The sequence below is a fragment of the Homalodisca vitripennis genome, chromosome 1, assembly GCF_021130785.1.
Source record: "Homalodisca vitripennis isolate AUS2020 chromosome 1, UT_GWSS_2.1, whole genome shotgun sequence".
In the NCBI taxonomy this organism is placed as follows: domain Eukaryota; kingdom Metazoa; phylum Arthropoda; class Insecta; order Hemiptera; family Cicadellidae; genus Homalodisca; species Homalodisca vitripennis.
In genome coordinates, this window is record NC_060207.1 from 102,970,001 (window position 1) to 102,984,323 (window position 14,323).

General features: G+C 33.5%; 1 protein-coding gene across 1 annotated transcript in view; it reads left to right on the plus strand.

Annotated features, from left to right (window-relative positions):
* Positions 1-14,323, plus strand: part of LOC124368169 — a 147,257-nt gene that overhangs the window by 104,856 nt on the left and 28,078 nt on the right. The window contains 2 exon segments of the mRNA XM_046825447.1: positions 1,937-2,094; positions 8,955-9,068. Of these exon segments, the coding sequence (XP_046681403.1) occupies positions 1,937-2,094; positions 8,955-9,068 (272 nt within the window).

A 14,323-nucleotide genomic window follows, 5' to 3' on the forward strand; every position in this document is an offset into this window, starting at 1 on the left:
CTTTTCAAAACAAAACTGTAACAATTTAAATCCTTACTTGTTACAATAGTAACATAAATTGGAATTTTAAACAATTCTCATATATCAGGACTATTGAATATTCAATATATTAACTTTCTAACACAAAATGCCCTAGAAATTCCCTTGTAGTTCGTGTACAATTGAAGTTAAATTTTCAATGATAAAATACACTGGCTCCAGTAATATGTGATATCATGGTGCCTGTCAGAATGTTCCTGAAAAAAAACTTATATTGAAATAAAGATTTTGAAATGTTGCATTTGTAAAGAAAAGTGTAATGCCATCACACCAATCACTACCAGGTTCTCAGAGTCCAGATTGTTTGTACACCTCAATAAATGAACTAGAAAGCAGGCTTAGTGAGAGCAACAATCTAGATCAAGGGTCTTAACCTTTCAGACTTTGTGTCTCTTTCAATACCTTGAAATTTGGTCACACCTCGCTTCTATCATGCGATCATCATCATCTTATGTGGCAAACACAAGTAGTAACATTTAAATTTATACTTGTTGGTTAGTTAGGATACATTTTAGATTTGCATGTTTTAAAATTGAATGTTTTATAATTTTTAATAAAACATTAAATATTATCTCAAATACTTTTTTGAATAATTATTGACTACACTTATTGCCATCAGTAATTTTTTTTTATGGAACGCAGAACAAAAATTAATTTTTCGTTATAAAAGGTAGCTAATAGCAGCGCTATTATATCAGTTACTTTGTAACTTAGTGAGAATGTTAGCACTGTTTGTCTTTTACAAGATTTTTAATATCTGGATTTAGCAGCAACACTGCACATTGCACATCACTTTTGACATCCAGTTTTTCTTGGTTTTTAACTGTAGATAAGCATGTCGCTACCCCACCCATTTACCAGTCACTTCATTTACTTTCAACTTACTTTCCAAACGACCAACGTATTATGCTGGTCACTTCTACTGGCCAGATTTGCTTTAACGGTAATAAAACAAAACTATTTTGCGTATTATATTCTTAGTTACAAGTAATAAATAATATAGGAATCAGTATTGAAGTCATATTTGAGACCTAAATTTTGCTATCAGAAAAGATCAGATATATTTTGATGAGGCCCATGCCTGATAAAAAAAATAGTCACAGGAAAGTACCTTATCAATTTGGGTTTAGTTATATTCAGATGTGTTTATTTTAATCTAATGAAGATTTTTATTTCTTTTGGTTTTGATTAAAAAAAAAAAATCAAAAGCCTCATACCAAAACAACTAAAAATGTGTTTAAATGTTATAAGTACAATAGATCACATGTTTATTTTCACTAAAATGGAATTAAAACCATAAAGAGTCCATGTGGACGGTCTGAATTTTTTACCTTTAAGTTTAATTTTCAACTTGAGAATCTTAAAATATATGTAACATTTTTTTATAAAGTTTAGTAATGTTTATTAAATTTTTACCTTTTATAATCCAATAAATGGATTAAAAACTAAAAAGTACTTTTGTATTAAACTTTTCATCACTCTAAACTAAAAGTTGACTAGTTCAATTCGTGGACCCAGGTCTATAGGTTTGCAAATGAGTTGGAACATATTTTCTTCAAAAATATTTAAGTTTTGAAAATGCTGATGGCAAAAATGAGTGACCCTCCTGAATAAAGTAGTATTGAAATCATGGGGTCCAAATAATATTTCAGAAGACAACCTCTGAATAGGCTCTTATTACAATAGATACTACAGAACTCTAGTGTAAATAAAAAAATCTTCTAAATCTATTGTTTAATATATAGAGGGAGAAAGGTATTTCCTTATTTAAAATGTTTTTAAAACAATGTTTTTATTAGTGGTCCTATGCATAAAAAAACAATTGTGTTTATTTCATATAAATCATTACAAAACCACTCTTTCGGATTTGTTGTAACATCCCTTTAACTTGTTATAGGAGCGAAATAGTGAGCAGCGGAGTGGATTTCAGCCATATCGACCTGAGGAATCTCGTGTGCCGCCTCCTGGAGTGCCACCCCCTCACTATGCCCTTGAATACCCTCCTTACCACCCCCACCCTTCTCTCTATCCACCTCCCCATCTGCAGCATTACAGGTAAATATAGTTTGAGACAGTTAAGTATTAAGACATGCTTCAGAATATTTTACTATAGGAATGCTTGGAAGTGATTATGCTATAAATATTCTTAAGTAAAAAGGATTTGTTTTTTCCAGGGGCACACTTTTTGATTGTTGTGAGCTTTTTTGGTCCTGATGTAAATGTCTGTATGAGGTACAGATGTTTGAATTTCTCCCAATGACTTTTTTATGGGGGGGTTATGTACTTCTGGGCTTTCTGCAGCTTGGAGGAATAGGGTGAAGATTGGGATTACTTCCAGCCTTTGCCAAGAGAGGATAATATGCTTGGGCAAGCCCACAGTAAAATGTAAGGTTTATCAAATCTATATAGATTAGTGATGATTGATACAAAATTTTGGGAATCTCAAATCCAATTCCAAATCTTAAATGTCAATCTCCAATTATCTAATTTTGAATCATTATATCATATTTTAAACTCAAGTTGAATAAACTAATTACCAAACAATTTCTACTGCTCTTAAACCTTTTGAGACGACCTGCTAATATCAAAAGTAGACCAAGAACAGAACACTATTGTAAAGGGATTTGCAGAAGTTCAGTGAATTTGTGTGTGTGTGTGTGCGCGCACGCGCGTGTGTGTGTGCATGTTCGTGTGTGTGTGTGTGTGTGTGTGTGTGTGTGTGTAATCAACCTACAGTATTTATTGTTATGACCATTTATGGTTTATGTTTATGCAGTTTAAATTATTTTATTTTAAAATAAGAATATTTTTATTCATTAACGAGTCATCTGTTGACTGTAGAATATTATATTATAGAATAATGTAGTATTTCAGAACTCAATACTTATTTATTACTATTTATTAATTACTTATTTTGAGGATATTATTTTATATTTAGGATGATAATATTTTTAATTATTAACGACTCGCCTGTTTATTGAACATTTCTATCAATCAGAATATGTAACATTATATGACAATAGATATCTGATTTCTAGTTAATCATCCATATTGTGAATACTTGCTAATAAAAAACTGTATTCTTGATGATAGTTGGGTCATTTTATACATTTAATAATCAAGTGAATCAGGAAAATAAATAAGAGTTAGCAAATCACATTTTGAACTACCCAGGTTTATAGCCTAATTACATTTCACTCAAGGCATGATCCCAGTGTTCTTGAATATAATAAATCAATCATCTTTATTTATCAGTAAGCAAATAAACAATACCAAACCATTCTGTAAAGACTAAGAGGTTTTATAAATCCTTACAGAACTTAAAACATAACTTTTAACTCTTGGTAGATTTCAAATTTTATCACTAGCACCAATTTTAAATAATTTCCACTTTGGAATGTTAACTCCTTTGACTGTGATGTATTTCAACAATATTTAATATTATGTTATTGTCTTCGTTTGACTGTACTGTTGTATTCAGTAGGTACCAAACTAACAATTATTATTCTTACTGTAATACTTTTTATTGCATAACAACATTGAAATAAGATATTTAAAAGTGAAAACTGTTATTTAAAAGAAAAGTGAAAACTGTTATTTAAAAGTGAAAACGTCTTATTTAAAAGTGAAAACGTCTTATTTAAAACTGAAAACGTATTAGTCTATAGTCTGACTGTTGTGAAGTTATAACATTTTGTATAAACAATGTTTACATTCTTTTCAGCGTGAACATTTTCAAGTTTTACTGAACATTTTTCTTGAAGTAATTATATCAATATATGAGAAAAACATTGCCGATAATGAGTTTAACCTTTTAGTATTAGACAAAAGTGTTCCATATTCTTTGTTAATAGTAGGCCAGGCAATAACAGTTATGGCAGGAATGCATTTATGCCCTCCCTACTTGGCCTCATCACACCGTAATATCCTTAGCATTCTATTTAGGGTCTTTAACCCTCCGGGTGATACATGTTTTTTACCCATGGTGATGGGTATATTTTGATTAAATGTGCGCATGTTAATAAAACATTTTTTAAAACAACAAAAACTGTATTGTAATATATTGTGTTGCATATCATTTTATTCTGTACATTCTAAGGAATCATAAAATAATACTATAAGTGAACTTACGGTAATATGATGATCCATTGTACTCTGCTGAATGTTAAAATTTACTTTTGCAAAAAAGTTTTTTCAAATTCTCACAACCAGTATTATTATGTACAAATAAAAATTAAAAATCTGAAATAGCCATTTTGTTCAATTTTTTATGTACATTCAGAAAAAACTACACATGTATGGCTCAATTCATAAAAAAACTCAATCTATATATACAATAATGAAACTATGTACACCTCTTTTTCTGAGCAAACTTCACTCGGAATCACTGTTGGGCCTCATCCTCTTCCTCCCAGGCTTTAGGGGCCTTGGGTAGTGATCTAAATATGGATAACACTCCTTGTGAATACCACAATTACACTGAGGACACCAATATCTGCTTCTTTTGGAGGTTGTTGGACCACAAACAGCACAAAGGCGCAGGCGACTTCCCTCAAGATGAGCAATTTTGTGGCCTGTATCACCACCTGGTCCTGGCTGGATTCTTTGGGGAATATTGTCTTGACTGTTTACCAGATCATGGACTATTTGTACTAAAAAATCATACCTTGAAACTGGTCTATCAGTATTATTTGAATACAAAATAAATGCATTGAACAGAGCGATGTCAATGAAGTTCATGAAGAGTTTTTTCCAGTATTTAGGAGTAGTTCTAGTACAAGAATAATGATATATTGACTTGTCACTGACATCAATAGCTCCCATAGATTGATTGTATTTATGTATTACTAAAGGCTTCATACATCTCAATCCTTTTTTGCTTGTGACCATCTGATCTTCTGCATGGCAGGCCGATGTTAGGACTAAAACTGGCTTCCGAGATTTTTTCTGCTGGTACTTGACCAAAAGTAACTTCTTTTTTCTAAAATAAATACTCTCTCTTTCTCCAAGCTTTGCTGATAGGATAGATTTAGGTAAACCTTTAGAATTTTTGTTAATTGTCCCTGTAACAAAAGTGTTTCGAAGACTCAAAACTTCGACAAGTGGAATTTTGGTATAAAAATTATCGAGGAAAATGTGATAGCCTTTGTCTAATAATACAGACTTTTCAAGAAGTTGAATCACAACCTTTTGGGTGAAAGGGCCACAGTTATCTTCCAAATAATCTGAGCCACTGTACAATTCAATGTGATAGATGTAATTTGAACGGCTATCACATAGTTCAAACTTTTTTATTCCATATCTGGAATGTCTTTTATTGGGAAGATACTGAATATACGCGCATCTATTTTTCATCCCAACAATAGACTCATCTATACTTAAATTCTGAAAGGGAACAAAATACTTTTTTATATTTTCATTGAGGCTTTCCAATAAAAACCTTATTTTGACCCAGGGATCGTAACCTGGCTGTCCTCTCCTTACGGTCTCTTGTGATGTTAGGTGAAGCATCGAATTAATTAGTTGGAATCTATTGCAGCTCATTATTTTTGAGAAAAAAAGGGACATTTTGTTCAAATCTTGTATCCCAGTAAGTTTTTAAATTTTTTTTTACCAAATAGGCCCATGTTTATTAGGATTCCAAAATATTTTCTTAGTTCATCCAGTGTCAGGTCAATCCATTTCTGTAGCCTAGATGCATTTCTCATCTCATTTGAAGTTCTTTTAGTCTGGATAGTCTTATTGGTATATTTGTTCGTTTCCCTGACAATACTATTCAATACTGCACTAGTGAAAAACAGTGAAAAGTATGATATTGGTTTTGAGTTTCTAGGAGGAAGGTTTCTGGTACCAGGATTTCTAACCTTGAACTCTGATTCAATATCAATGGCATCTTCTGGTGTATAAGTTCTCAACCACATGGGATTGGAAAATTCTTGAATAGGCCTATTTGGATTAGGTGTATCATCTTCATCACTATCACTATTATTTACAGTATGATGAGAAATATCTACTTCAGAAGATTCTAAGTCTTCAAAGTTTGGAACATATTCCTCACCGCTGCCAGAAGAATAATCCTCTAATGATACATCTGAATCAAGTTCCGGCACATCTATATCACTATTATCTTCCAAATCACTTATTTCATCATCTAAAACATCTCTGATTTGATCTGAGCCTAAATTGTTATCCATTGTCACTAAAATAAGCACAATTCAAAACAATAACACAGCAGACACCATTACTGCAGACACCACCAACAACAGAAAACAACTGGTTGAAAAACATCGATATATTGACCGTTAAAACAATCTATTAGATTCCATAGAGGATATAAAAGAAACTTCAGAATTCGATGATTACAGCACTATATGAAACATTAGATTTCAACGAGAATTGTTGAAGGAATTAGCGTTTAAAAAAGCGCTTACATAATAGTAGCGCTCGCGACGATATCACCCGGGCGGACGATATAATCGTCGCGGCTGATACTATTATCACCGCGAGGGTTAATATAATGCCATATTTGTATTTCATTGTATATCAATTTTATTTACATTTTAATGTTATTTTACATGGTGTAGCTATAATATTTCTTAAAATTTAGAAATAACTTTTTTTTTATTTAATTAATTAATTTTTTAAACAAAATACAATATATGTGTTTTATTCCATATGCCCAATAAAAGTATACAAAAGATATAAAGATTAATTTAATAACGATTTACAATGTTGTACTTTTCCAAACACTTTCATCTTGAAGTAAAAATTTTGCTTTTAGTTACATTATTAAATTACATTTTATTTTGCTGTAGGAAAATATACAAGGCAGGTCCAGGAAGTAAGTTTTGTTTCAATTTATCACCGCTGCACCACTGAGATCACAGTTCCACACATGCGCGGTAGACGCTCTGTATCAAGGAGAAGAAACATGCGTCATTGTGAGATCGCTGTCAGCCACGTACGTGTTATTGTGCTTGTTTACAATGTAGGTGTTGATTGAAAATCCTGCCGCTTGTGAAATCAGATTTGTGATTCGTTTTCTGAATGCTAGGAAAATGAAACCAATTGAAATTTATCAGCAAATTTGTGAAGTTTACGGACAAAATGCGATGAGTGATTCAATGGTGAGAAGATGGGTCCGACAGTTCAATGAAGGGCATAGTAAAGTGCATGATGAAGAACAAAGTGGGCTTCCATCTTTGGTTACAGAAGAACTGGTTCACACGATTGATGACAAGATCCAGGAAAACCGCAAGTTTACAATTAGTGCTCTCGCTATGGAATTTCCTCAAATCTCATGATCACTAATTCATGAAATTGTTACCGAAAAAATTAAATTTTCGTAAACTTTGCTCACGTTGGGTGCCAAAGATTCTTAATGAGCAACACAAACAAAACGGATGGGTAGTGCACTTCAGTTTTTGACCCGTTATGATGAAGTTGGCGAAGAATTTCTGACACAGATAGTCACAGGAGATAAAACTTGGGTTTCTTACGACACCCCTGAAAGTAAGTAGCAATCAATGGAATGGAGGCACACTTCATCCCCAGCAAAGGTTAAAGTGAAACAAATCTTGACACCTCAAAAACTGATGTGCACAGTGTTCTGGGACTGGAAAGGCATCTTACTCATTGATTTATTACCACGTGGTCAAACAATCAGCAGATGTTTATTGCGAGACACTTAGGAAATTGTGCCGTGCAATACAGAATAAGTGCAGAGGATTGCTGTCCATAGGTGTTGTTTTTCTTCATGACAACGCACAACCACACACTGCAAATGTGACGAAACACCTACAAGGATTTGGCTGGACATGTTTGACCATCCTCCGTACAGCCCTGACCTCGCTCCTAGCGACTTTCATCTGTTCTTACATCTCAAGTCGTTCCTTGGCGGTCAACACTTCAACAGTGACGAAGAGCTGACAGAAAATGTTTCCAACTGGTTGAAGACATAGGCGGCAAACTTCTATGAAGCAGGTATACAAAAAGTTGTGCCACGCTATGACAAATGCCTGCAAATTTCGGTGGTTATGTGGAAAAGTAGTTGAAGAGTTGTAGAATTTTGTGCAATAAATAATTTTTCTGTATCTGTACACACTTTAATATTGTATTCCCAAACAGAACTTACTTTCTGGAACTACCTCATATAACTACTTGAAACTAGTTTGTTTTATAGCCTTTTAATATAGTATTAATATTTGGAATCTATAAAATATTTGATACACCAAAAATTGATTCTAACTTGACTTTTTATAAAGAATTTTAATAAACTCTTTTGTAAAATACATTTTTAATATTTTTATTCTTGTTTAAAAAATAATAGAATATTTCTTTACTTCGATACTGAAAAAAATAAAAATAGGTTTCACGACAACCTGTTGGGGAGTTGTTAAACAATAGACTTTCCCCAAACTCTAGTGAATTTACAGAATATGGCTTGATACAATATTTTTGACTTTAGGAAATAGCTGTGAAGCTCAAAGGGTTAAGTTAAAAGGGGTTTTTTTTTGTAAAATTTAAAATATTTTAATTTTGATGTGTAAGACTATATAACTTTGATACAGTCAACTATCTTCTCAACTTGTAATTTTAATACTTTTGTCAGGATTTTCATGAATTGTTTTTGAAGTTTGTCAATTTTATCTATGATGTAATGAAGCATTATCACCTTACCAAATTGGTTTTGAATAACTAGTTTAACAATGTCTTGTTCACTAAGCTCCACATTATATAGCATAATCCTACAAACCAATATAGGTTCTGAACAGAGAGTAGACTTAGTGAGTATTGTTTTGATGTTATTATATCTAAAATAAACAACCAGTTGGAATGTGGAGAAGTATAATTTTTTATTTTTAGCCTTTCTGTCTTTTTCTTGATATGTGAACTGTAAAATTGATGGCTTGCAGGTTAGAGGAGCAGATGTACTGTGGGGTGCCGCCACTGTTTGCAACCTACCCTCCGGCCTTGTACGGGCTCATGCCCTCCCCTCTTGGCCTCATCACACCAGCCATGCATGAAAGGTAAAGTTTGCAACATATGTAGATAATTACAATGTGGTGGAGGTAAACAATGTCTAGAGAAAAATGTTTAAAGAATAAGTTAGAAAAATTTTGTAAAAAGCACATATGCATGGTATGAGAATTCAGTTCATTACTAATTACATGTGACATACAAATTTAATGATTAGGTATTTAACTCAATTTAAAATAACTAATCTAAATATTATTTTTCATAGGCTCGTCTTTAGTTTCAGCAAAAAAAGAAATCAGGGGGATTTTTTGTTTTTTGTTTATCTGCATTAGATTTGGAGAACATATTGATGTGTAGACTTATAACTCTATGACAATTCATGTCTACAAGGGTTGTTAAGAAGGTAACAGACGTCCGGAACCAGCTCGGCAGTGGGCGTTAATTTCCTAGAACGAGGCTCGACAATCAATGCAGAAGGATATTTTGAAATACTGCAGAAACTATGTCGGGTGATACGGAACAAAGTCAGGGTAAACTGAATCTCAACTTTTGTTTCTTCATAACAGTACACATCCATCCACACACAGCCAACCATACCTGAAAGCTCTTGAATGATTTTGGTTGGGAGATGTTCGATCATCCTATATACACATCTAATGCCCAGTAACTACCATCTCTTTCTAGAAATAAAAACCTGGCTCCCAACACAGCGCTTCGATAGTGACTCTGAATTTCATGCCAGCGTTAACCAGTGGTTAATCTCCCAGTTGGTTGATTCAAAGATAGAATTGGTATGTATCATGCTGTAATAAGTGCCTTATTGTGAATGGGGATTACATTGAAAAATAGCCTATGAATTTAGATGTCAGGTATATATATAATAAAGCCTTTTCTTTTACTTTGTTAATTTTTTATTTCTAAATGTCTGTTACTGTTCGGACAGTCCCCATTTGTGTACAACTTAAGAGTTTGATAATGGTGCATGTTGCTCCATGGGATTTGGATGAGCGTTTGTGAAGCACAACATGTTGCAGGATATTTCTACAACAAATAAATTCTTGGACGTGATACATCGTATATTTTGCTATCGCTAAGAGAGCTGGCACCATTGCTCTTCTATCTTTCTGTTTCTGTCAGTCTGTTTCCTGATGGTTATCTGAAGAACAAATTGAGCTATGTACTGAAGAATTTTGCATGTAACTTAACTTCTGTATAGGCAATATCAAGTTTGATAATGGTGTATGTTTTCTAGGATTATATTAAGCATTAGTGAAGCATAACTTTGCACAGGATATTTCAAGAACAAATTGAGTTATACACTTGAAATTTTTTATATTATGGAGACTAGCAAAATTCCTCCTCTCTGTCTGTTTATCTGTTTTTGACAGGATATTTTGAGTAATAGTTGTGCTATGAGCTGTTAGCCGCGGTTTCACACACAATTTTAAACATTAGAGTCCTTATACTACTTATTAAAAGCACTTATAATTTAGTATGATAGAGTCCTATGATATTTTCCAAACATAAGTCGGCGTGTATCAGGTCCATGTTATTTCAGTGCTCATGGTTAAGAGTATCAGAGCATAACCTGGTTTTTTTTATCATGTTTATCACATGTAGGAACATTTCTGTTTCTAATCAATTATATTTCTGACTCCACAGCTGAGTCTGCTTTTTTACCCCGATCAAGAAAATACAAATACATAGGTCTTGGAAACTTACATCGATCAAATAAGTGTTTACTTCTGGTCTGAGATATTTATGCCATCGTAGAGTTTGCCTTGTTGTTCCAATGGAGAATGAATATATACATACAAAGGACTGAGACGCCTACTTTGGTTAAAAGATGTCTGCTTCCGGCTATTTCAATTCACTTACGATGCCAGAGTCGAGTTTGTCTTATTGGCCTGATGAAAACATTATGAATGTAGCTATTAGAAAATGTGTAATCCCGGCTCTAGTAATCTACTTTCGATCTAAGATATTTTTAGTGCTATAGTTGAGTTTGCTTTGTTGTTCCAATGAATAATATGTGCATACATACATTTGACTGATAAGCCTATTACGGTCTAGGAGGAAATCCTACCTACCTCATATCTACATCTGGTATAAGGAGGAAATTAAATTCACACAACATTTCAAAATAAATGTTTATAAGGTTTTTTGTGATAGAAGTCTTGTTGTTTTTCGGACAGTAGTCTGGGAAATAATGGATTGTTGAGACATGTTATTGTTCATTTCTCTGTTTTTTTTATTAAGCCACTGTCTAAATGCTGTATCACAATGTCAAGAAAGCTCACCAGTTTGGAATACATTATGTGAAAGCACTCACAGCTTTGGTGCACTTCACTAAGGTTCGTTTTTAAACAGTGTTTAAATAAAATTCACAATGCTTTGGACGTTTAAATTAAACTTAATATTTTATAGAATTTAAGTGTAAAACCAATGTTTTAACCACTCTGTTGAATTTCAGGTGAAAGTGTCAACAGCTGTTTAGCATTAGTTAAATTTGGATTATGAAGCATAAATATTACAATTTTTTCCAAAATATTTCATATAACTTCTCAGATCTTTCTTATTATAATGAACCTTCCCCTTATTTCATAAAATATTTTACAAAAAGAATCAGCCGAGATGGTCTAGCTATTCTTGAGATTAGTGCTTAGTACCACATTTTGGATTCATTTTTATGTATAAGAAGATAGTTTGATTCATTGTGTTTGATTATGACACATCTCCCTCCATGAGATGTGGAGTGTTATTAACCCTTCCCTCACCGTAGACGGATATATTAGAATGGTAGACTTTGACCAAAACGCCAAATACAGTTATATCCGATATTATAGATTATGCCTCTTTGGAGAGTTTTTTTAGTTCACAAAAGTCCTTCGAAATGCCCAGTGACGCTCCGTGCTTCTCATGGTTGCCAAGGAAGCTTTTATAAACAACATTCAGTCCACGGCAGCGGGAGGGAAGTGCTCTTTGTCTATCTCCGACCATCTGCTTGTCAGTTCTGCGTCTCGTACAGAGCCATAACCAAACATATCCGTGGCGTGTATTACTGCTTTCTCATTTGTCATGAGTGTGCATCTACTATGTATCTTGTTATTATTCTTCATCATGTGGTAGTGTTCTGATTAGTTTGAAATATTTTTCTTGTTTTATAGTAAAATGTAACTAAACTTTTCAATGTTTAATTACATTTTACAATGAAACATTTATTTCAAATAAATAGTTTTCTAAATATAGTTTTGTTTTTATTTTTATCAATAAATACACTAATTTTAAATAAAATGCCCTGTTTTATACTTTTTTTCTTTTACTTTTTCTAATTTAGTTATAATAAAAATTAGCTTTGAACTTAACCCTCTCCCGCTCGCAAGGCATGAATCGGCACGGCCACGACGTAGCCACTGCAGCCTAAACGGCACAGATCGGCACGCACTGCTTTATCTACTAGAGTCGATAAGTGCTGCTCTCGAGTAGCAATAGTTTGTACTACTACGGGTTGTTTGCTATCAGGAGACCATTTACTTTACTTTTACAGTAGATTTATTCCATTATTTTGCTATTTATATTGGTTGTGCGGAAACGATGGCGGGTTGTAGTCGTACACTTCGTGACAGTGAAATTGATCTCGTTATTAGTAGTGATTGCGACGATTCAAGTGAGTTTAGTGATGTACCAGAGCTTTGTGAAGTGGTTGGTGGCATTGAGGATGTAGTTCGGAGTGATCACAGTGGCAGGAGCAGTGACGGCGAGCCAGACAATGACCTTCACCAAGTAACTGGGCAACAAACAACCCGGCGCCCAGCTGTCCGTGTGCCCCCTCCCTGGTCTCGTACAATTAACTTCATTGAACCAATATATAGTAAAATAATTAATATATATAATTATAGTTAATTACAATGACAGAACGTATGTAAGTTGAGGCGCCGCGTATTTTGACTGAGCGCGACCGGCAGAGCGAATTAATTGAGGTTACAAACACCGTGAGCGCCTGGAAACAATGCGAGCGGGAGAGGGTTAAAGGAACAAGAATTCTTTTACTTGTCTTGGCATTATAGGAAAGTTAATGGATGTATTAGTGGCATGCGAAGGGTTAAAATGTTGCTATAAGATAGATATCTTGAGAACAATTTCATTTGTAGACATTAAATTTTCTATGTAGATGGTTTTATACAATGATGGTCAATATCCTACCATTGGATTTGGCTGATCATTATTGAAGCCTGCCACTCTAGGTCAAAATTTATCCTCTTGTCTGTCTGGGAGCTATACAAATTTCTTTTCAGTCTCATTGTCTTGTCTTTCTGCTTTATATATTGAGAATGAAACAAACTATAGAGTTTATATTTTGCTTAAGACTTTGGCAAACCTGTTACGCTACAAGTTGTCTGGTGGATAGTAGAAAAAGTCCTTTATTAGGGTATTCTTTAAGAACAGAAGTAGTGACATTAATATTACAATATAGATGACCTCTTTGGTTGAAAACAATTATACAAAATAAGGGACAGAAATAAAATTGCAATTCAAATAAAGTCACTATTATAATTTTTCTAACCTTGAATTCTTGTAGAGAGTAAATAGTATCGGCTAACAGCCACTCTCGTAGATGTTCCTGCAATAGCATTGGACCTTCTACTTTTAAGCCAGATGGAAAAAGGTTAAATAACAGCACCAGCATGTGAAGATTTTTTACAAACAGTTCGGTCCTATGCCTGGGAAGTATAAAATCCAATGCATTCAGGCTTTCTTTTTTACTGTGAAGGATAGTCTCCAGGATGTGCCAGCCATCCCCTGGTTACAAACCTTCCATCGTTCTTTGAGCCCACTCTTGCAGGACAAGCTTTTACGTTGGATGGTTGTGGTTGAGAGGCAATTAAATGCTTTACTTAAATTGAGGAATGCGAACATATGTTCTACAAACTCCGCAGGTGCAGTAATTATAGATTTTTCTGTTACGGGTCCAGGTTGTCCATCAGGTTAACATATGGCCAGCTTTAAGATGATTGAGAAACCATGCTAGAACTATTTATCTATTATCTTAGAGATGGTTGGAACTAAAGACATCATTCCAAACATGAATAACTCATCTTTCTTCTCTTGTTGTATATACTTTTTAAAACAGCTGTTGTAAATTTTCCTTTAAAAGAGACTTGTTAATAATGTCACACCTTGTTTTATTGTTAAATTGTAATGAGTTTGTGTTATATGTTTTTAAATTGTAGCTATTGAATTGGAATTTCTTAGCAAGATTAGTTTAAGATGTTCATTTTGCTGTTTGTATTTAGATTTCATTATA